General features: G+C 44.4%; 2 protein-coding genes across 4 annotated transcripts in view; both read right to left on the bottom strand.

The window, feature by feature from the left end:
• LOC308571018 (vomeronasal type-2 receptor 26-like) overlaps nt 1–10186 on the bottom strand; it is a gene marked incomplete at its 5' end in the record, with an annotated part of 46734 nt that extends 36548 nt beyond the window's left edge. For 2 of the 3 annotated variants that reach the window (XM_081166246.1, XM_081166248.1), the window contains 2 exons: nt 7227–7481; nt 9539–9753. In XM_081166246.1, the coding sequence (XP_081022372.1) occupies nt 7227–7481; nt 9539–9753 (470 nt within the window). Of the gene's footprint in view, nt 1–7226; nt 7482–9538; nt 9754–10064 lie in introns of those variants that run through there. The other variant, XM_081166247.1, reaches the window with a different exon arrangement.
• A 428-nt stretch (nt 10187–10614) lies between these two features.
• Nucleotides 10615–19753, bottom strand: LOC308571367 (vomeronasal type-2 receptor 26-like). Its single transcript, XM_081167020.1, has 5 exons — nt 19351–19753; nt 17582–18436; nt 13994–14221; nt 13138–13264; nt 10615–11521 (listed from the first exon to the last, which is right to left on the bottom strand). The coding sequence occupies exons 1-5, from the start codon at nt 19660–19662 to the stop codon at nt 10620–10622; spliced, it is 2424 nt and encodes an 807-aa protein (XP_081023146.1). The 5' UTR covers nt 19663–19753; the 3' UTR covers nt 10615–10619.
• Nucleotides 19754–22322: the final 2569 nt, after the last annotated feature.

Raw genomic sequence — 22322 nt, 5'->3', positions numbered from 1 at the left:
GTTAGGTTTTTGAGGGCTGATTTCTTGTCCTGGGATAAAAAGCCTTCTGTTTCGAGTGCCAAACCTTTCAAGAGAGCATTTTCAAGCTTTTGGCACCATTTTTGAGTGAATTGTCAAAAGTCAGATTTTTGCTGAAATTGTGACCCCGGGGCTTAGGGATTTTTTCAAAAAAATATTTTCTGCCGGTTAGGTTTTTGAGGGGTGATTTCTTCTCCTGGGATAAAAAGACTTCTCTTTCGAGTGCCAAACCCTTCAGAAGAGCATTTTCAAGCTTTTGGCACCATTTTTGAGTGAATTGCCAAAAGTCAGATTTTTGCTGAAATTGTGACCCCCGGGCTTAGGGATTTTTTCAAAGAAATATTTTCTTCCGGTTAAGTTTTTGAGGGCTGATTTCTTGTCCTGGGATAAAAAGACTTCTGTTTCGAGTGCCAAACCTTTCAGAAGAGCATTTTCAAGCTTTTGGCACCATTTTTGAGTGAATTGCCAAAAGTCAGATTTTTACTGAAATTGTGACCCCGGGGCTTAGGGATTTTTTCAAAAAAATATTTTCTGCCGGTTAAGTTTTTGAGGGCTGATTTCTTGTCCTGGGATAAAAAGACTTCTCTTTCGAGTGCCAAACCCTTCAGGAGAGCATTTTCAAGCTTTTGGCACCATTTTTGAGTGAATTGCCAAAAGTCAGATTTTTGCTGAAATTGTGACCCCGGGGCTTAGGGATTTTTTCAAAAAAATATTTTCTGCCGGTTAAGTTTTTGAGGGCTGATTTCTTGTCCTGGGATAAAAAGACTTCTGTTTCGAGTGCCAAACCTTTCAGAAGAGCATTTTCAAGCTTTTGGCACCATTTTTTAGTGAATTGCCAAAAGTCAGATTTTTGCTGAAATTGTGACCCCGGGGCTTACGGATTTTTTCAAAAGAATATTTTCTGCCGGTTAAGTTTTTGAGGGCTGATTTCTTGTCCTGGGATAAAAAGCCTTCTCTTTCGAGTGCCAAACCCTTCAGGAGAGCATTTTCAAGCTTTTGGCACCATTTTTGAGTGAATTGCCAAAAGTCAGATTTTTGCTGAAATTGTGACCCCGGGGCTTAGGGATTTTTTCAAAAGAATATTTTCTGCCTGTTAAGTTTTTGAGGGCTGATTTCTTGTCCTGGGATAAAAATACTTGTTTCGAGTGCCAAACTTTTCAGAAGAGCATTTTCAAGCTTTTGGCACCATTTTTGAGTGAATTACGAAAAGTCAGATTTTTGCTGAAATTGTGACCCCGGGAATTAGGGATTTTTTCAAAAAAATATTTTCTGCCGGTTAAGTTTTTGAGGGCTGATTTCTTGTCCTGTGATAAAAAATTCTTCTATTTCGAGTGCCAAACCTTTCAGGAGAGCATTTTCAAGCTTTTGGCACGATTTTTGAGTGAATTGCCAAAAGTCAGATTTTTTCTGAAATTGTGACCCCGGGACTTTGCGATTTTTTGGAAAAAAAAAATACTGCCGGTTCGTTTTTTGAGGGCTGATTTATTTTCCTTTGATAAAAAGACTTCTGTTTCCATCCCCAAAGCTTTCAGGGGAGCATTTGCAACCGGTTGGCACCATTTTTGAGTGAATTGCCAAAAGTCAGATTTTTGCTGAAATTGTGATCCCGGGGCTTAGGGATTTTTTCAAAAAAATATTTTCTGCCGGTTAAGTTTTTGAGGGCTGATTTCTTGTCCTGGGATAAAAAGCCTTCTGTTTCGAGTGCCAAACCTTTCAGGAGAGCATTTTCAAGCTTTTGGCACCATTTTTGAGTGAATTGCCAAAAGTCAGATTTTTGCTGAAATTGTGACCCCGGGGCTTAGGGATTTTTTCAAAAAAATATTTTCTGCCGGTTAGGTTTTTGAGGGCTGATTTCTTGTCCTGGGATAAAAAGCCTTCTGTTTCGAGTGCCAAACCTTTCAGAAGAGCATTTTCAAGCTTTTGGGACCATTTTTGAGTGAATTGCCAAAAGTCAAATTTTTGCTGAAATTGTGACCCCGGGGCTTAGGGATTTTTTCAAAAAAATATTTTCTGCCGGTTAAGTTTTTGAGGGCTGATTTCTTGTCCTGGGATAAAAAGCCTTCTGTTTCGAGTGCCAAACCTTTCAGGAGAGCATTTGCAAGCTTTTGGGACCATTTTTGAGTGAATTGCCAAAAGTCAGATTTTTGCTGAAATTGTGACCCCGGGGCTTAGGGATTTTTTCAAAAAAATATTTTCTGCCGGTTAGGTTTTTGAGGGCTGATTTCTTGTCCTGGGATAAAAAGACTTCTCTTTTGAGTGCCAAACCTTTCAGAAGAGCATTTTCAAGCTTTTGGGACCATTTTTGAGTGAATTGCCAAAAGTCAGATTTTTGCTGAAATTGTGACTTCGGGGCTTAGGGATTTTTTCAAAAAAATATTTTCTGCCGCTTAAGTTTTTGAGGGCTGATTTCTTGTCCTGTGATAAAAAGCCTTCTGTTTCGAGTGCCAAACCTTTCAGGAGAGCATTTTCAAGCTTTTGGCACCATTTTTGAGTGAATTGCCAGAAGTCAGTTTTTTGCGGATATTGTGACCCCGGGGCTTAGGGATTTTTTCAAAAAAATATTTTCTGCCGGTTAAGTTTTTGAGGGCTGATTTCTTGTCCTGTGATAAAAAGCCTTCTGTTTCGATTGCCAAACCTTCCAGGAGAGCATATGCAACCGGTTGGCACCATTCCATTTTTGAGTGAATTGCCAAAAGTCAGATTTCTGCTGAAATTGTGACCCCGGGTCTTAGGGATTTTTTCAAAAAAATATTTTTCCGCCGGTTAAGTTTTTGAGGGCTGATTTATTTTCCTTTGATAAAAAGACTTCTGTTTCCATCGCCAAAGCTTTCAGGGGAGCATTTGCAACCGGATGGCACTATTTTTTGGTGAACTACCAAAAGTCAGATTTTTGCTGAAATTGTGGCCCCGCACTTACGGATTTTTTCAAAAAAATATTTTCTGCCGGTTAAGTTTTTGAGGGCTGATTTCTTGTCCTGTGATAAAAAGCCTTCTGTTTCGAGTGCCAAACCTTTCAGAAGAGCATTTTCAAGCTTTTGGCACCATTTTTGAGTGAATTGCCAAAAGTCAGAATTTTGCTGAAATTGTGACCCCGGGGCTTAGGGATTTTTTCAAAAAAATATTTTCTGCCGGTTAAGTTTTTGAGGGCTGATTTCTTGTCCTGTGATAAAAAATTCTTCTATTTCGAGTGCCAAACCTTTCAGGAGAGCATTTTCAAGCTTTTGGCACCATTTTTGAGTGAATTGCCAAAAGTCAGATTTTTTCTGAAATTGTGACCCCGGGGCTTTGCGATTTTTTGGAAAAAAAAAATACTGCCGGTTCGTTTTTTGAGGGCTGATTTATTTTCCTTTGATAAAAAGACTTCTGTTTCCATCGCCAAAGCTTTCAGGGAGCATTTGCAACCGGTTGGCACCATTTTTGAGTGAATTGCCAAAAGTCAGAATTTTGCTGAAATTGTGACCCCGGGGCTTAGGGATTTTTTCAAAAAAATATTTTCTGCCGGTTAGGTTTTTGAGGGCTGATTTATTTTCCTTTGATAAAAAGACTTCTGTTTCCATCGCCAAAGCTTTCAGGGGAGCATTTGCAACCGGTTGGCACCATTTTTGTGTGAATTGCCAAAAGTCAGATTTTTGCTGAAATTGTGACTTCGGGGCTTAGGGATTTTTTCAAAAAAATATTTTCTGCCGGTTAAGTTTTTGAGGGCTGATTTCTTGTCCTGTGATAAAAAGCCTTCTGTTTCGAGTGCCAAACCTTTCAGGAGAGCATTTTCAAGCTTTTGGCACCATTTTTGAGTGAATTGCCAAAAGTCAGATTTTTGCTGAAATTGTGACCCCGGGGCTTAGGGATTTTTTCAAAAAAATATTTTCTGCCGGTTAAGTTTTTGAGGGCTGATTTCTTGTCCTGTGATAAAAAATTCTTCTATTTCGAGTGCCAAACCTTTAAGGAGAGCATTTTCAAGCTTTTGGCACCATTTTTTAGTGAATTGCCAAAAGCCAGATTTTTGCTGAAATTGTGACCCCGGGGCTTAGGGATTTTTTCAAAAAAATATTTTCTGCCGGTTAAGTTTTTGAGGGCTGATTTATTTTCCTTTGATAAAAAGCCTTCCTTTTCGAGTGCCAAACCTTTCAGGAGAGCATTTTCAAGCTTTTGGCACCAATTTTTAGTGAATTGCCAAAAGTCAGATTTTTGCTGAAATTGTGATCCCAATCTTGAGCAATCTTGAGCATTAGCCGAATTGCAATCTTGAGCATTAGCCGAATGCTCTCATATTTGACTGTGGGTGAGTAGGTCTCGTGGTAATCCTGTCCTGGTACCTGTGAAAAACCTCTGGCAACCAATCTGGCTTTTTGTCTGACTACCTTGCCATTCTGGTCTGTCTTGGCCTTGAAGACCCATTTGCTGCCAACCAGTCTCATTCCTGGGACTACCGGTACTAGTTCCCAAGTTTGGTTGCTGTTCAAGGAATCAACTTCAGCCTTCACGGCATTAAGCCAAGGCTCAGCATCTTTAGAGGTTAACTCCTGAACCTCTTCGAAGCTTGAAGGTTCCCACACCTTCTCTGAGCTACTAAGAACAGCAGTTGCTGTCTTAGCAAACTCATCAGCATACCTCTTTGGAGGTCTGCCCTTGGTCGCCCTTTCAGACCTACGTACTAGGCGCAAGTCTTCTGGACTCATGTCCTCTTTCTTAGGAGAAAAGTGACCAATGGTGAACAGTGGTTCTTCCAGTTCATTGTCAGACGCATCAGATGGTCTGACTGAGGCCTTTGCCCTCTTGTAGTCTGCTGTGTCATCACTGTCACTGACACCAGCAGCAGCACCGCCCACTGAACTGGAATCCGAACTCTGATCATCATCATCATCCTCATCCTCATCATCCTCAGCAGCTTCCTCAGCTTTAGCTGCTTGCTTGGCATCACCTTCATCCTCCTCTGGGTAACTCTGGAAAATTCCCACATTTCCCCCCCACTTAGGATTGTACTCAACACTCCTTGTGAACTTAATGGACTTAGAGTTAGTCATCCATACCCTGTATGCACCTTTTTCGTACCCCATGAACAAACCATGTGCCCCACGCTTCCCAAGCTTGTTGGTTTGTGGGGAGTGTACCCACATGTCAGAACCAAAGATTCTCATGTGTTTGGTGTTGGGTTTCTTGCCAAACATCTTCTCATAGGGGGTGCAACCAATGGGTGATGACAATCTGCGATTAAAGGAGTAAACCAAATTCCCCAGAGCCTCCCCCCAAAACTTATCAGGGAGATTGGCATCATGCAACAAGGTTTTGATTCCTTGCAAGTTTCACAGTCCCTTCTCCTGCAATTTGCAACGTCCTTCCATCAGCCAGGTGGATCTCACCTTCCTGAGGCTTGAAGGAGATAAAGAGGTGCCAATCCTTCGAGATGTGGCAGGTCGCACCTGAATCAACAATAAATCTGCCTTTGGCTGTTGGAGCAGTCTTTACAGCAAGCAAACCCTTGTTTTCCACTGGTGTGGGCTTTTGCAGCTTGCCCCCCTGCTCCTGGCCAGCAGACGTGCCTTTAGCCTTTGGTGAAGCTGTGCCAGCAAGCAAAACCTTGTTTTCCACTGGGGTGGGCTTTTGCAGCTTGCCCCCCTGCTTCTGGTCAGCAGACGTGCCTTTAGCCTTTGGTGAAGCTGTGCCAGCAAGCAAAACCTTGTTTTCCACTGGCGTGGGCTTTTGCAGCTTGCCCCCCTGCTCCTGGCCAGCAGACGTGCCTTTAGCCTTTGGTGAAGCTGTGCCAGCAAGCAAAACCTTGTTTTCCACTGGCGTGGGCTTTTGCAGCTTGCCCCCCTGCTCCTGGCCAGCAGACGTGCCTTTAGCCTTTGGTGAAGCTGTGCCAGCAAGCAAAACCTTGTTTTCCACTGGCGTGGGCTTTTGCAGCTTGCCCCCCTGCTTCTGGTCAGCAGACGTGCCTTTAGCCTTTGGTGAAGCTGTGCCAGCAAACAACGCTTTGTTTTTCCCTGGCGCGGGCTCTTCACCCACCCTCTGCTCCTGCTTCCTAGCAGGCGTCTGCGTGTGTTTACCTTTGCCTTTCCGGCCTCTGCAAAGGCGATGGCCTTGGTTCCCATGAGAAACAGAGCTCTCAGCTGCCGACTCCTTGGCTCCCCCTGGAGGCTGGAATGCTGCCTGGGATGACGTGACGGTCAGCTCCCCCTGCAGCTTGCAACCGGTGCCCTCAGCATCCCTGCATTCACTCACATTCTGGGAAACAGCTAGGACCTCCGATGCAGTCAAACTCTGGGCTGGGATGACTGGCTTGTGAGCTTTTTTCAAAGCATTCCACATTCCACGTGCAGTGGTGTTGCCAGCCAGCGTCTTAATTTCCTCAAGAGATACGGATAAGACTATTATGTCTATCGCCTTCGAATCATCGGCTTTCCATCTCTCTGTCAGAGGAACCGGGGGGGGGGGCCTCACTCACGGTATGCCACACCCGAAACTGACGCAGCAAACATTCACACCATTTTGCCCAGGTTTCATAATTCTGCCCATGTAACTTAGGGCACTGAACATCTCCAGAAGCTTGGAAAAACTCCATTCCAGCTTTTTATTTGAGCCGTGAGCCTTTATTAACTTCAGAGACTCCTTATCTTGGCAGCCATTAATCACGAAGCCTCTTTGGCGCAGCTCCCAGGCCAATTAAGCCTTGCCGGAGATCAAAGGCTCCTTGCGAGGTAAACAGAAAAGCCAAAAGCCTCCCTCTTTTCTTTCGCTTTTCCCACAACATACCTCTCTGACGCAGTCTGTTGCAGCTTTTACTCTCCTGTAGGTGCTGTGAATCTGGGCCCGAAACCTTGTTGTTGGGTAACTTCCAGGGAGATATTGTCCATCATGGCCCCAAGCCGTGTGCCGGACGTCCATCGATCTCCCGTACCTCAGGCAGATCCAGCAGTTAGCGACACGAAGCCGTTCTGGAAATAGATTGCCACATTCCAGGCTTGTGCACAATGTTTATCAGCAGAAACACAGCAGAAAGCTTGCCCCGCAGAAGAGCATATTTTACAGACTTTATTTAGCGTAGAACAGAACAAAGGAAAACATGACCGTTCTGAGTCAGTGTCTTCGACCCGACAGAAATCGAAAGGAAACAGCAAGCATAAACATCCTGTGAACAGGACATGCGCAGACTCTGTGACTCTCAAAGCCTGCTCCCTTTTAAGGTGGAACGGAAATATCCTAACACCAATATGGTTGCTATGTAGAGGGATGTTCCAAAGTCAAGACCACCAATGACAGTCATCAGATTTTTTTCAATTCCGCACCTGTAGTTGGGATGCATGGAAATAAGGTCCAGAATGGCCCGGTAGGTCATCCTTTTACTGGTGTAACTGTCATAGATGTGGAATCCCAAGGTGATATTAGGCAAGATCATGGGGTTCTCATTGATCTCCTTGACCGCAAACACCAAAGCCAGAATATGCTGATAGTTCTTAGGCATAATACTGTAATGGATAGAGGAAGGATAGTAACCAACATTTCTAGATCCGTGAAACATTTTCAGCTTGACATATTTTCAACTTGGGGTGCCATGTGTGTTTGTCATAGCCTGGCTTGGAGGAGAACAAATGGGGCTCTTAAAGCCTACTTCAAAGGTAAGATCAGCTTTTAAGATTCCTCACCAAAAACTCTGCTCAGGCTTGGTTTAATATTCCAAGGGATAGACCAGGGAAGGGCTCACACCTCTTCTCCAACATGCTATCCTCTGGGAGCCTTTGCCTATACTGTAGTGTGGCTGCTCTTACAAGAGTATCTACTGAATTGGCCGCCACTCTTTACCTCATCAGAGCTATGCATAATTTGTTTACATTTGTTAGATTCCTCACCCAAAACTCTTCTCAGGATTGCTTTAATGTTAAGACCAGAGAAGGGCACCTCACTTTACCTCCAACATGCTCCCTTACCTCTGAAATCAGGATGGTGCTGTGGAGAGCATAGAAACAGGTGGAATTTCTATTTCTCTCCCCATCCCTCACCATAACACACTGTGGGGTCAAAGCAAGCCTCTCTCAAGAACTCAAAGTGAAACCAGAGAGTTGTGGTTCGAGGACCCAACCCCCGCGATGCGGAATGAATACACAAGGACACATGATATAAGGTTAATGGGCATGGAAAGGCCACAACTTTATTGATTACAGCAGTGGAAAAGGTATTGGCTTAGGCATTGGATCTCTAAAGCAAGTGGGTTTATTCACCAGTAGGTGGAGCCTGTTGATGCTAATCCAACTATAGACTCCCCCCTGATGTCACCGAGGGTCGTGCTATGGCCTCCCGCCAAGCAGGCATCGGACAGAACACACGACCGCCAGATTCCTTTAACGGAATACCCAAAAATTGAAGGCATAGGCGATGGCCACACCTAGCCCTTCGACACACCACAACACATTATTCCAATGCCTAACCTACCCACCAATACCACAAAAGTTGTGATGATTGCTACGAGGTAGGCGAAAAAACCAAAAAGCCTAATGCCAAATGGAAAAACTCCTACCAGGCCCCCTAGACAACCAGGGCGACCAACCTAAGGTCCATAGCAAGGCCAGTGACCTAAGCCCTAACTCTAAGGGAGTGGAGGGTGGGTGACTCGCGACGAGACGATGGAGAAGAATGAGGCCAGGGAGAGGCTGGCACCACAGCAAAAGGCTGCTGAACACGCCCCCTCCGAGGCACCTGGTTGGCTGCCTCCCGAGGGGCGTGGGCGCCAGCCAGGGGAGGTGGAGGCAGGGGGCTACGCCCCCTGCTGGGGCGGTGCTCGGGCTCCCGTCCACAACCACTCCCCTCTCTTCCAGGGAGGAGAGTCTCTATTTTACCACTTGCACTTTGGGGAGTATCTTGTCACCTCCCCCATCCCCTATATCTCCCCTCCTGCCTGGTGATGGGTACTGGAAGCTTTCAACTGTTGGATGTTGATTACTTCTCCGAGGGTGCTTCCAATGTTTTGGGTTGTGATTCTAACAACTATGAGGAAATTCAGCGCAAAGTGTGGGACAATGCAAGCTTCACACATTATTTAAACTCCACACAAACAATCAGAATGAGTGCTCATTAAAAAGCCAACACTGCCTAATATAGATGAATGCTAAATAAACAAGTCATCTGAAAGTGACTCTGGTGTTTGCACCTGTTTGGGGACTCTGCTTCTCTTACTTCTTTGGCTCTTCAGTGCATTCAGAAGCCCCTCATTTCAAGAAGGGCTTCCACATCGGAAGCTCAGATTTCCAAGTAAGACTAAACCTTTGCTCCTCTAATGAAGCACTGCCTGGAAGAGAATTGTGAAGGGGAGGGAGGAAATGGGGGATCAGAACTGATCAGCAAGTCCAAGCTATCTCATCTTCCTAGCAGTTTCAGATCACCATTTCCCTTCTCTAAGCTAACTCCTCAGTTTAGCACCTCTACTATTCATACCTCTGACGGGGGGGGGGGAAATCCTACCAAAATTTATGGTTAGCATTGGGGAATCAGAATCAAATGATTTGTTGATGTGTACGTGCTTACTACTTACAAGAAAGTACGGACTTGATGGGTGATAAGGATTTCTCTGAAGTCTTCTTTAGCAAAAGAGCCAAAGATATGAGAAGCAAGTCCACCAATTATAAAGTCACCAGGCTGATAGAATTCATGTGGAATGCTGAGCGAATGATTGGTGGTGCAACGTTGGTTATGTTTGCACATCACATGTGGCAGAAAGGAGAGGATGTACACAATAATCAGCAGCATACTGAGGCAAATGTTCCTTCTAGTCACACACCTTTACTTCCATCGAGAACATGCCTGTTAGCTTCAGAACCAACCTCACTAGAATCTTTTGCCCTCACACAAATGCCATGTCATTCCACCAATCCACAGATTAAAAGACTGTCTTACAACTCTCCAAGTGAAAAGTGAAAATCCTGCCTCTTCCTCTGCCCTCCCCATTGTTTGAAATGGCAGGAAGGGATTCTTTAATACTAGTCTTTGACTAGTATTCTCTCAAAATCTATGAGGACCTTGTCCAAAGGAGATTCAGTGATGACAAGTGTGATAATTACCAATGAGATAATAACTAGGTGCTGTTATTGCTGGGAAGATCGGAAGAATGGAGAAAAACATGTTTTGTGATGTTTCATGAAAAGCCATCTCTGTCAATTGCTGAGACGACACACAAAGGGCACACAAAGTAAACTACAAAGAATAAGAAAAGAACAGTGAGCCTGTCTTTTTTCAGAGAAGGAATGCTTCACTTGACCATAGAATATGCATTATCTGTCCTCTAAACCTTCCTGCATGAACCTCCCTTTTTTAGCTTACTGACTATTACACTAAAACAAACTAGGGGAAGGCAGGTTCGGTTTGAAAAAAGGAAAGTTTATACAGGGGCGGATCTACTATGAAATGAATGGGTACTATGTGGCACCTGTAGCTGTGCCAATTTGTAGTTTCAGTAGATGGATAATTCCTAGGCTTTAATGGTCTAATATCTCAAAGAGGACACCGCTGACAACAAAAATGGTACAAAGCAATTAATACAAAATAACTGTATGATGGAGAACATATGAATATTAACTATAGAGTAGTCTGAGAGAAAAGACTGGCAGTGGGATATACTACTGTTTCCTCCTTATTAACTGCTGTTTGTCATTTAGATCAGGTCTCAACACAATGATGTAGCATTTGGGGGAAAAGATGAAACCTAATAAGCCAGCACTGGAGGCCAAGATGGAGAAGATCTCCACAGCCACCATGTATTTCCCCTTGGTGCTCAGGTACACTGGAACAAAAGAGACCCAAACACTACAAAACAAGAACATGCTAAAGGTAATAAATTTGGCCTCATTAAAGCTGTCAGGCAGTTTCCGGGCTAAAAATGCTGCAACAAAACTGACAAATGCAAGGAAGCCCATGTAGCCCAGGACACAGTAAAACATGACAACCGACCCTTCATGACAGTCTAGTATTATTTTGTCCATCACAGAGTGCGAGTCAGAATTGGGGAAAGGTGGAGATGTTCCCAACCACACAGCACAAATACCAATTTGGATAAGGGAACAAGAAAGCACAGTGGTGCTTGCCAGTCTTTTCCCCACCCATTTCCTCATTCTGGATCCTGGTTTGGTGGCCCCAAAGGCCAGAACCACAGTGATGGTTTTGGCCAACACACAAGAAACAGTCACTGTGAAAATGATACCAAAAGTCACTTGTCGAAGAAGGCAAGTCACTGTGCTTGGGCGGCTGATGAAGATGAAGGGGCAAAGAAAGCAGAGCAGAAGAGCGGTAAGGAGCATGTAAGTCAGATTCCGGTTGTTGGCCCTGACGAGTGGTGTGTTCTGATGTGTAATGAAAATGACTAGGACCAATATTGTGAGCAGTGAGAAAAAGGCAGAGAGGAAAGATAAGCTCATCCCCAAAGGTTCTTCAAGCATCAAGAAGCTTATTGTCTTTGGAATACATTGTGTTTGGTCTTTGTTTGGATAGTGACCTTCTGAGCATCCGACACAGTCATTCATGTCTGGGGGGAAACAAAGAAATGAATGTTAGTCAAGTGTATTTGAGGGCAGCTACTTGTGCAGTGGGACGTGGGCTGTGGGTTAAACCAGAGAGCCTAGGATTTGCTAATCAGAAGGTCGGTGGTTCGAATCCCCACAACGAGGTGAGCTCCAGTTGCTCAGTCCCTGCTCCTGCCAACCTAGCAGTTCAAAAGCACGTCAAAGTGCAAGTAGATAAACAGGTACCACTCTGGTGGGAAGGTAAACGGTGTTTCCGTGCGCTGCTCTGGTTCGCCAGAAGCGGCTTAGTCATGCTGGCCACATGACCCAGAAGCTGTACGCCGGCTCCTTCGGCCAATAAAGCGAGATGAGCGCCGCAACCCCAGAGTCAGCCACGACTGGACCTAATGGTCAGGGGTCTCTTTACCTTTACCTTTATTTGTGCAGTACCTCAGCTTGGATGTATGAGAGGAGTCCCTAGCCAGACACAGGAGTGGTTGGTGTGGGAGGTTGGTGCTCTGCAGCCCCCTCCTGACAGCAGAGTATTGCTACTTCTTACTTTCATGAGCACTGAGAACATGTCCTGGAGGGGTGGTTGGATCAGGATGAAAGGTGGAAGAGGTTGGAGGAGTTGCTAGCTGAAAATGCCAGGGAGGGATCCAGTGAGCTGGGTCAGGGCCTCCTGAGACATGTCTGTCTGAGGGGGATATCGCAGGTGAGGGGTCTGTATATGAGAGCTACTCATACTACGGGCAGTAAGGGACTCATCTATTAAGGATAAGGGTTTAATTTCCTGAAATGGGGATGTTTGCTTATGTTGAATTGTTGTTTGCGTATTTTCTTTTAGCAGTAGCTCTCTCGTTTGATTGGCTGACTGTGAATCACATGAGAGAGGCATTCCATTCTGTTGTGACTGCTATTCGAGTAACTGTCGTTTTTTCACCTGTGTGTGTGTGTGTGTGTGTGTGTGTGTGTGTGTGTGAGAGAGAGAGAGAGAGAGAGAGAGAGAGAGAGAGAGAGAGAGAGAGAGAGACTGCTGAAAAGAGGCTCCCAAGATGTTAATACGGAGAAACTTTTACTCACTATAAGGAACCAAGTGAAATAAGTATGAGATTGTAGATATGTTCTTCTCAGTTATATGATTATGAAAGTCAAACTGTTTTGAACATAAAGAGTTTGGACAGTGCATATCATCACAATTTATTCTATTTTTATAATATATACACAACCTGGCTGTACTAGAGTTGTTCCTCAGGAGTGAGCTGCATGGGAAGGCAGTGCCCTGGAGCTCCCTTCTCTGCTGCTTAGCTGGATGGTGAGGGGGCAGGGCAGGGCAGTGGGAGACCTGTGCTCTACAGGTACATTGGCAGAACAAATCTCCCCTCCCCCGCTCCCATCGCTGTCCAGGCAATCTACTGCTAGGGAACCTCTTGCCCATCATGCTTTTTAGGACAAATCACACCTAGGATGTTAGGAGTAGGGCAGGTAAAATTGCACTTTACAAGCCCTGGTGATTAGTTGATGGTTGGGTCTGTTTCCAAGTGCTGTGTCCCTTTGCAAACCTGATCACTGGCTGATTGTGGTGAGGAACTGCACAGCTGAGAGCAAAAAAACACGACATGTATATAGTGCCTCATACCATTCTGAAATGAAATCTTGCCTTCGGGACACTGGGCACAGTCATAGCAGCAGAATTTCTCCCCCTCCTTCTTCTTTCTGCTGGAACCAGGAGGGCATTTTTTGTTGCAAAGGGAGGGGGGTGGCACCTGCCAATTTGAAGTAAGTATGAAAGCAGTTAAGTGCACAGAAAATGATGGGCTTTTGGAAAAGCTGAATTCCATTTTCTAGGCTACGAGCAATTGAGTGAATTGGAGAAATGGAACACTGAATAGTAAGAATATTTCGAATGCAAATGCATTTTACTGCAGACTAAGAGCCATAATGGCATCTGTTACTAATGTGACTAAATATGTCCTTATATCCCAGTTGGAGTTATGGCCATTTCAAGAAGAATATTTTTTGAAAGGGAGAGATTAGATATGAATAGTAACTTTAATGACCAAATTGCTTGGAAAAATACATTTTTGCAAACTTACCAGAGTTTTAACCTGCAGTTAAAAGGAACAGTTTTAGATGACTAAGTGTAATTTAAGGAAGAAGCTGTACAATTTCTGATCCATTCATGTTTTAACATTATTATCCCTAACCAGCCAAGTGTTTTCTCCTGAAGTCGGCCTGTCTATCGGCAGGCCCAGCTCCCCTTGCCTGCTTTCTAAAGAGGTTTTCTGCAGGTTAGACTTAGATACTCAGCTCATCTCCAAAACTTTAAATAATTCTCTTTAGCACTGGAACAAAAGATAACGTCCCTATCTAGTTGACAGCTTCACTACATTTGTGCAAGCCTGCAAAAGTATACAGGATCCAAACCCCAACTATGCCACAATGACATTAATTTAGGACACTTCTAGGTTGTGATTTGCTGAAATATTCCCCACCTGTTGAAAACTCCTGTGCCACACCATTTTGTCTTCATTGATGGAAAACTCTTTTCCTGGGGGAGCATCCAAATTCATCCATCCAACTTTCATTCTGATGAAGGAGTTATTTGGGAAAGTGACCAAGTTGGTAATATCAAATCCAGTTTCTAATTCCTGATTCTCATTGAAAGACACTTCTTCTCCCGCACTGTTGTTAAATGAGATGCTCCTAAGAAAAGGGTGGAGCTGCATTGAAATGGAACCAAAAGGACAATTGTTTAAAACTCAAATTAATTTCATGCAATTGTAGATTACAATTGCCTCTAAACTGCGGTGTGTAGAATTTCATAAAATATAATAGCAATAATGGCCATGTCTGCACCTGTCTTGCACCTAGTGGTCACCCAGCCATGGAAAGCACCAAGAAACCAAAGGGTTCCTTGGATGTCAGTGAATGGAAGGGCAGACAAGCTATTGGATGTAAGAAGGATCCTTTTATTATTGGGAACTGAATCTAATAATTAATATGATGTATAAAGCTAATGTGGGACGTGGGTGGCGCTGTAGTCTAAACCACAGAGCCTAGGACTTGCCGATCAGAAGGTCGGTGGTTCAAATCCCCGCAACAGGGTGAGCTCCCATTGCTCGGTCCCTGCTCCTGCCAACCTAGCAGTTCGAAAGCACGTCAAAGTGCAAGCACATAAATAGGTACCGCTCTGGCAGGAAGGTAAACGGCGTTTCTGTGCGCTGCTCTGGTTTTGCCAGATGCGGCTTAGTCATGCTGGCCACATGACCTGGAAAAACTGTCTGCGGACAAACGTCAGCTCCCTCGGCCAGTAAAGTGAGATGAGCGCCACAACCCCAGAGTCGTTCGCGACTGGACTTAACTGTCAGGGGTCCTTTTCCTTTTTATAAAGCTAATAATATAGAACATAACAGCTAAATAACATATATAATTTGTAGAATAACATCCAAGATAAGTAAAGTAGCTATGATTTACAGAACAAAGCTCAGCAATTCGCCTCTTCGGCTTCTGAAAAAGAGCTGTCCCACACAGCTTCCTTATAAGGCCCGACATGTCCCACTGCTGCTGGGATCTCTGACAGCTGGCAACCTGACAGGACGGTTTCCTGATCAAGTCCAAAACACTGGTATCTTCCTGGGATGGTTCAAAGGTGAGATTGTCCCATCTTATCCAACACAGCCCTTTCTACTCTTCTAGGGCTGTGGCAATTCAAAGACCAGCAGATGTTCCCATCCTTCCTTATCTATGTGGCTGGCTCAGAGCAAGCTTACTGTGGTACCTCTGGTTACGAACTTCATTCATTCTGGAGGTCCGTTCTTAAGCTGAAACCATTCTTATCCCGTTCTTATCCTTTCACTAATGGGGCCGCCAGAGGTGCACAATTTCCATTCGCATCCTGGGGCAAAGTTCACAAGCAGGAGCAGCTACTTCTGGATTAGCAGAGTTCGTAACCTAAAGCGTTTGTAACCAAAAGCATTCGTAACAGAGGTACCACTGTGCAACCACCTCCCACCATTCCTGTCTTTTACCCTGAATCTGTACATTGTGAGATAAGATGGCGCCCGGCACACTTCCCCTGTGCCGATGGACGCTTGTGCCGATAGGAAAAAACTTGAGCTCTTAGCTCTTAGCAGAGTTCTTAGCAGCGGTAGAAAGTGTTGCCTTGTGTGTGGATAATAAATCAGACTGAACACAGGCTTCTTGCTAATCTCTAACAGCCTTTAATGTGAAGAAAAACATCATAAATCAGTCCCGGCGAGAGAGCAGACATTCTTCTCGCCTCTCAGCCAAAAACGAAAGGAAACTCACACACAAAGAAAGATTCCCGTATGTGAACCAAACCACGCCTCAGAATGTGAGACGTCACACAGAACTGTTTAACCCTGTAAGTTCTGATTCTCCTCACATACATGGCATTGTGTAGAGCAGGCAACACAATATAAATAGCATATACTGTACAGCAGAACCAACATTTTCAAAACACCCTGGCAAATCTGGAACTATGCTTAGTGATCTGATAAAATTGGACTTAATTTGGACTTTAAAGTATTTAACTCATGTGCAACTATACATTCTTGTTAAAAATGTTTTTATTAAGCAATTTCAACATAAATTATCAAACCATATAATCACATACATTATTTCCCCCCCCCTTTTTCCCACCCCCTTCCATCTCTCCCCCCGCCCCAACCAGGGACTTCCCTCACCTCCTCTCTCTGATTTCTCTACACATATTATTCTCTGCATGTTATAAAATTATACATATCCTTGCCTTATCGATCTATCATGTTATCAACCAATAAATTTGTGTATGTTTATTCAAAACCTGCCAAGGGGTCCAGTTCATTTTGTTATCTTTTTAGATAATTTGTAAAAAGTTCCCATCCTTCCTTAAAGTCGCATTTAGCCAACTCTGCATAGCTCATCAATTTTTCTTGCCTTTTCTTTCATTGGGATTTCCTCATTCTTCCATCCTTGTGCTATCAAGACTCTTGCCACTATTGTAGCATACATAAATAAATTCTTTGTTTTTCTTGGCAGGTTTTGTCCTACAATCCCTAACAAAAATGCTTCTGGGTGTTTTTTTTTACAAATGCCATTTTAAACATTTTTTTTCAATTCATTGTATATCATTTCCCATTTTTTTTAAAACTTCTCTACATTCACACCACTTATGATAAAAAGTCCCTTCTTTTTCTTTACATTTCCAACATATGTTTGACCCGGTTTTATACATTTTTGCTATCTGTACTGGTGTAATATACCATCTATACATTATTTTCATATAATTTTCTTTCAAAAGAGAACATTCTGTAAATTTCAAATTTACTTTCCACACTTTTTCCCAGTCCTCAAATTGTATATTATGTCCTCTATCTTGTGCCCATTTGATCATGACTGATTTCAGCTCCTCATCTTTTGTTTCCCATTCTAGCAAAATACTATATGCTTTCTTCAGCAGCTTCAACGTGCAACTACACATCCTACCTGCCTATTTTACAGTTTGGTTATTCCTCTTTCAATTTTTGCCTGTTGTTAAAAATGTTGTTGTTAGAGGTGTAGGTTGGTGGCTCAAGAGCAATCAGGCAATATGCTGCAATAGTCTGTTTTAAAGCTTTCTTATCGGTGATAAAAACCTTTGGAAAGCGGAGCACCTCTATTCCGTGTCTTGCTCATTCACTGGCAGAATCTGAGAGTGGGCGGTCCTTAAACCTTCCCCAGCAGAGTAGTTTCTTGATGCCCAGTCTGTGCCTCCCCTCTCTGCATGGAAGCCTACTGCGCAAGGAAGGTGTGGGTAACGGGAGACCTCTCTCCTCCCCGCTTTGCTCAGGCAAGGTGTCCTGGCACCGCCTCGCCTCCTCCAAGCCCTGCATCTCCTCTCCACTAGAGGCGAGGCTACCTTACTCCGCTGAGGAAGTGCTGCTTCCCACAATCTTTGGGGGCTCTCTGTAATCCATTCGGCTTTTCCCCGCTTGCCCCTGAGCCAATGGCAGTTCCCTGACAGTTTGTCTTTGTTTTATCAACAATATAAAATGATATAATAATTAAAATATATACAACAACAACAAAAGAACCATTACCTGCCAAGGCTGCAATTTCTGAAGCTGCGGTCTCCATCTTCTCACAATTCCTCTGTCTTTTGCCCTGGATCTGTACATGGCATCATGTAGAGCATGTGCCACAACATAGACAGCATTGTAGATGCTGTAGCTGTGGCCAGTCATGCTCATCTCAAAGCCAGACGAGGGGAGGCTGTCCAGCTTCTCCTGTCCAGTGCAGGGTTCACTGAACTCAGTACTGGATTTTGAAAAGAAACAATAGAAAGTCTGCAGCCAGAACTGCTGAAGAAAACCATCTTCACCTGCCGTGAAAGGATTGAGGGAGCGAAGAAGGGTCTTGAATCCTTGCACCTCATTTGAGTGCACTGTGAAGCATATGGAGCCATGAAATGGTTGCATACCCTGGCTCATTTGAAAGCCCACTGCTGAGAAATCCAGATGAGCACTCATAATCCATACCTTCTCCATAGATGTCATGTTTTCTGCACCCCCTGCCGCTAGCCATAGTTGCAAAAAACAGAAGGACTTGGCTTCTCCATAGACAACGACAGCACTGGCTTTGCTTTCTGCAATATCATGATAGGCTTGTAGCAACTGGGGAATCATGTCATAATACTCTTCAAAATATGAGCCTTTTGTAGTTCTCTCTGAAAATGCCAAGCAAATGCCTCTCTGGAAAAACAGAGTTTGCAGGATTTCCATAAAATTCTCTCCACTCTCACTATCCAATGCGAACAACCCAACCCACGTCCATCCAAAGTGGAGAAGTAACTCAACAATCCCAGTGTACTGATGGGCTTCATTGGGCACCATCCGGTAGAAGGAAGTGGATTGGCTTTGACCAGCATCCTCTAAGGCAAAGGAGCCATAAGTGAGCTAGAAGGAAGCAGACAGTTATTTCCCATTAATGCAGTAGAAACATTGATTATGTGTGGATAGCAATGATGAAACTATTGTGCTTTGGACCCACTGTCTTAGTAAGCCCGTCAGGAAATGGACAGATGAGGAGGAGTGATGGAGAGCAGCACCCCAGAACCTTCCAGAGAAAAGGAAGGAGGGAGAGTATGGTGTGGTGGTTTGAGACGGGTCACACCCAAGAAGGAAAAAGGACCTGGGAAATAATAGCTGGTGAAGATCCAGAGCAAGGTAGCAATGAACAAAGACAAGAGTCAGATTTCTTAGAAACAGTACAGCAGCCAAGTGACATTCTCTCGCAGCAGAGTTTGTCAGAGCCTCCTCCTTCCAGAAGGACCAGACATGCTCTGCAGAACCCAAAAGAGAATTGTTCTTAGCAGCCACCATAGGCAGCAGGAGGGGTCTGATTTCTAGGAAGCAATGGCTGGTTTGGTGGCAGCTCAAGAGTGTACTTTTATGTCTTCCTGTGAATTAAAGTAAAAGAATATAAAAGCTCTCTCTGTGTCTCTGATTTCACTAGGTAGATAACCAGTGAGCTGTTGACAGCAGCCCCAAACTCTCCAGGTCAAATCAATTAAGGTAATGTACAAGCAACTGATGAGCAGCCTCTGTAATTCATCCTGGTTGGAGTCTACCTGAGGCCAGCAGACCAAGCTGTTCACATACATAGACAAGGTGTGTACAACGGGATCTGCAAAATGTTCCATTCATGCCCTCTGAAGAACATGCAAAGGCTGGGAAATGGATGAAGGCGAATGAAAGCTTTTAGTGAATACAATCTAAAATTGTCAAGAGGGCTATTATGGAATGGAAAACTTTTCTCAACAGGACAGAGGAAAGAAGAATGAGGGGAAGTCACCATGTTTGAGTCTTACCTGGGGAATCTTGTAGACACCTAAGATGGCTGCCATGTGGAGAGAAATCTCAAAGTCAAGTCCCCCAATGACGGCCATCAGATTTTTCTGTTTGTCACACTGGTAGTTGGGTACGAATCTGTAGTGTGTAGAGAGCAGCTCCAAAGTGGCCCAGTAGGTCATCCTTTCACTGAAGTAACTATCAAAGATGTGGAATCCCAATGTGACATTAGGTAATAGATTGGAATTCTTGTTGATTTCCTTGACTGCAAACACCAAGGCCAGAATTTGCTGATAGTATTTTGGTACAACACTGCAATGAGAGTTGGACATCAAAGCATTTTGCTGTGTACCGTTTTTTGTCAATCTGTTTAAGGAAACTTAGGTTGCCTGCCTTTCTGTACTAGGGAGCAACAAGGCAGCTTACAGGCAGATTTAATTAAACCAATAAAGAATTTGGTTTAAACACACACACCACAAACTGTATCACACTGTTATGTCAAGTGAAGCTCAAGTTCCACTAAGATGGCTAGATCCTAGTAAGCCAAGTTCTCCAATCTGTTAAACAAATCTTGAACTCCTAGGCAACGCCTACTCGATTTCTAGGTCATATTTGTCATCCTGTATTAAAAGCTCCCATTCATCTTGCTTGTTTCCCATACCCTGTGCCTTTCAGTAGAGACAACTGAAACTAGGAGTCATTCCCTCCAGCTGCTTCCTTCTTGTAGTTTGTTGCCCTTTTGCAGGTTTCTGGAGCCCCACCTCAGTTTCCCATGCATCAATGAAGCTATTGCCCCTAATACCAGGCAACCTTCTGTTGCCTGTAATGTTTTGACAATTACTCTGTGTACTTTTTCTTTGAAGACTCTGTAAAACCCAATGGTAGAGCATCTGCTTAGCATAAAGGTGGGGGTGGAGCAGACCCCTGTCTGAAATCCTGGAGAGCCACTACTACTGTGTGCAGACAGGCATGTACTAGGTAGACCAATGGTTCCTACTGGCCATTCACCCATTTCCTCTTGACATCAGAATGCTGGGCTCTCTAGATTATGACACCCATGTAACTTGTTGTGGCCATGGCTCCTCCTCTCCCTTAAGCACTGCTCTGGAAAGTGGGGTGCAAGAGCTTGGGGGTGAGAGAGAAACACACCACCCAGAACATCATGTCATATCTCACTGGAAGACTGCTCTTTCTTTGCTTCAAAGCTGGATCCTAGATAATCCACCTCATTCGTACAGGTTTGAGGAGAAATTTATTGTCTGTCTTGATCATTTTAGATGTTAAAATTCAGGTGGTGGGGAGGGTTAAGTCTAAGACTGATCCTATGTTCTGGGGAGCGGGATATTTTGCACCCCTCTCTATAAGTAATAATTCCCTATAGCAAAAATAAATAGGAAGTATTTCTGAGCCCACATGGTAACTTAGGTATTAATATCACATGGGAATTAAAAAATTGAAATACTTACAATGGATTAAGAATCTGATGGATGGATGGCCATTGTATGAAGGTTTCATAGTCAACAGAGGACAGGATGTGAGAAGTAAGTGCACCAATGATAAGGTCACCTGGCTGATAGTACTTGAGAGGGATATGGAGGTGACTGATGCTCCGACTGACATTTGACAGATTCGCCATTTGAGGCAGCAAGAAGATTAACAGCATCAACACTGCCATACTAGGAACAATACAATTTCCTAGACAGAAATTTCCCTGTTTACAGCTAATCAGCATTGGCATTAGAAACAGCCTCAGTACAGCAGCTTGCCTTGAATGGCACTCTCCGAATGCACCAGCTAAATTCCCAGGACCTAGGATCCAACTCCAGGGGAAAGCTCACTAAACGAGTCGGCAGCACCTTAGCATTTACTGGGTATGGCAGAGAGGGTTTTAATTCTTTTTAGACTGGATTCTGGAAGTCTATGTAGGTCTGATCAGAAGCAGGTTATTACCATGTAATTGATAATAACAGAGGAGAGAATAATGATCCCTTTGCCTCAGCTGGTCCATTGGAATTAGCAGAGACAATGATCCACACAGAATAATCCCTCAGCAGCAGCCTTCAAGTGTTTTCAAGGCATTGTAATGAGGGGGGAGCAGGAACAAGCCTGTTGCCCCTTCCCCTCCATTGCATCCCTGCTGCCAGTTTCATCACCTACTGTGCTCTCAGAAGAGAGCCTCTGCAGCTTTCTCTACTTACAGTACTTTCTTACACAATCCAGAACCCTAAAAGTTGTCAATCACTTAAGAGAATCTACACAGGTAGAGAAAGCTCCTTGCAGGGAATCAACAAGGACTTCTAACCTGCAGCAGTTAGGCCAACCAAGCCTCTCCATTGGGCTCGTGATCCAAATCACATTCACATGTCCATCAGCTGATGTTATGTGAGGCCAGGCATGGGGCAGGTAAAACCATGGGGCCAAGATGAATTCTAGCCGCTGGTAGAATTTGACTGGAAAGGAACAATTGTGAGCAGACTCTGAGTGACTTCAAGGCATGGCTGTGATGATGGACATACGGTCCGTTGGGCCCTGTCTGCAGGCCTTTTTAGGGCTCCTATAGTAAAAGGTAAAGGTACCCCTGCCCGTTCGGGCCAGTCTTGCCAGACTCTAGGGTTCTGCGCTCATCTCACTCTATAGGCCGGGAGCCAGCGCTATCCACAGACACTTCTGGTTCATGTGGCCAGCGTGACAAGCTGCATCTGGCGAGCCAGCGCAGCACACAGAACGCCGTTTACCTTCCCGCTGGTAAGCGGTCCCTATTTACCTGCTTGCACCCGGAGGTGCTTTCGAACTGCTAGGTTGGCAGGCGCTGGGACCGAACGACGGGAGCACACCCCGCCGCGGGGATTCGAGCCGCCGACCATGCAATCGGCAAGTCCTAGGCGCTGAGGTTTTACCCACAGCGCCACCCACGTCCCATGCAGGGGGCTATATATTCACCTAAATAAACAAAAAAATGTAGAATTGAAAGGAGCCCCCAAAGGTCATCAAG

This window comes from Podarcis bocagei (assembly GCF_964188305.1).
Source record: "Podarcis bocagei genome assembly, chromosome: 13".
Taxonomy (NCBI): domain Eukaryota; kingdom Metazoa; phylum Chordata; class Lepidosauria; order Squamata; family Lacertidae; genus Podarcis; species Podarcis bocagei.
The sequence above is the reverse complement of the archived record's forward strand: the minus strand, read 5'-3'. Positions and strand labels throughout refer to the sequence as shown.

Excerpts from the sequence above, each read along its gene's own strand:
- LOC308571367 (XM_081167020.1), bottom strand. The coding sequence starts at position 19,662 with ATGTCCAACTCTCATTGCAGTGTTGTACCAAAATACTATCAGCAAATT. Across the intron at positions 14,222-17,581 it reads AGAAATTGCAGCCTTGGCAG|CTCCACCCTTTTCTTAGGAG; the intron begins GTAATGGTTCTT and ends ATTTCAATGCAG. Across the intron at positions 13,265-13,993 it reads GGCACAGGAGTTTTCAACAG|GTGCCACCCCCCTCCCTTTG; the intron begins GTGGGGAATATT and ends TCAAATTGGCAG.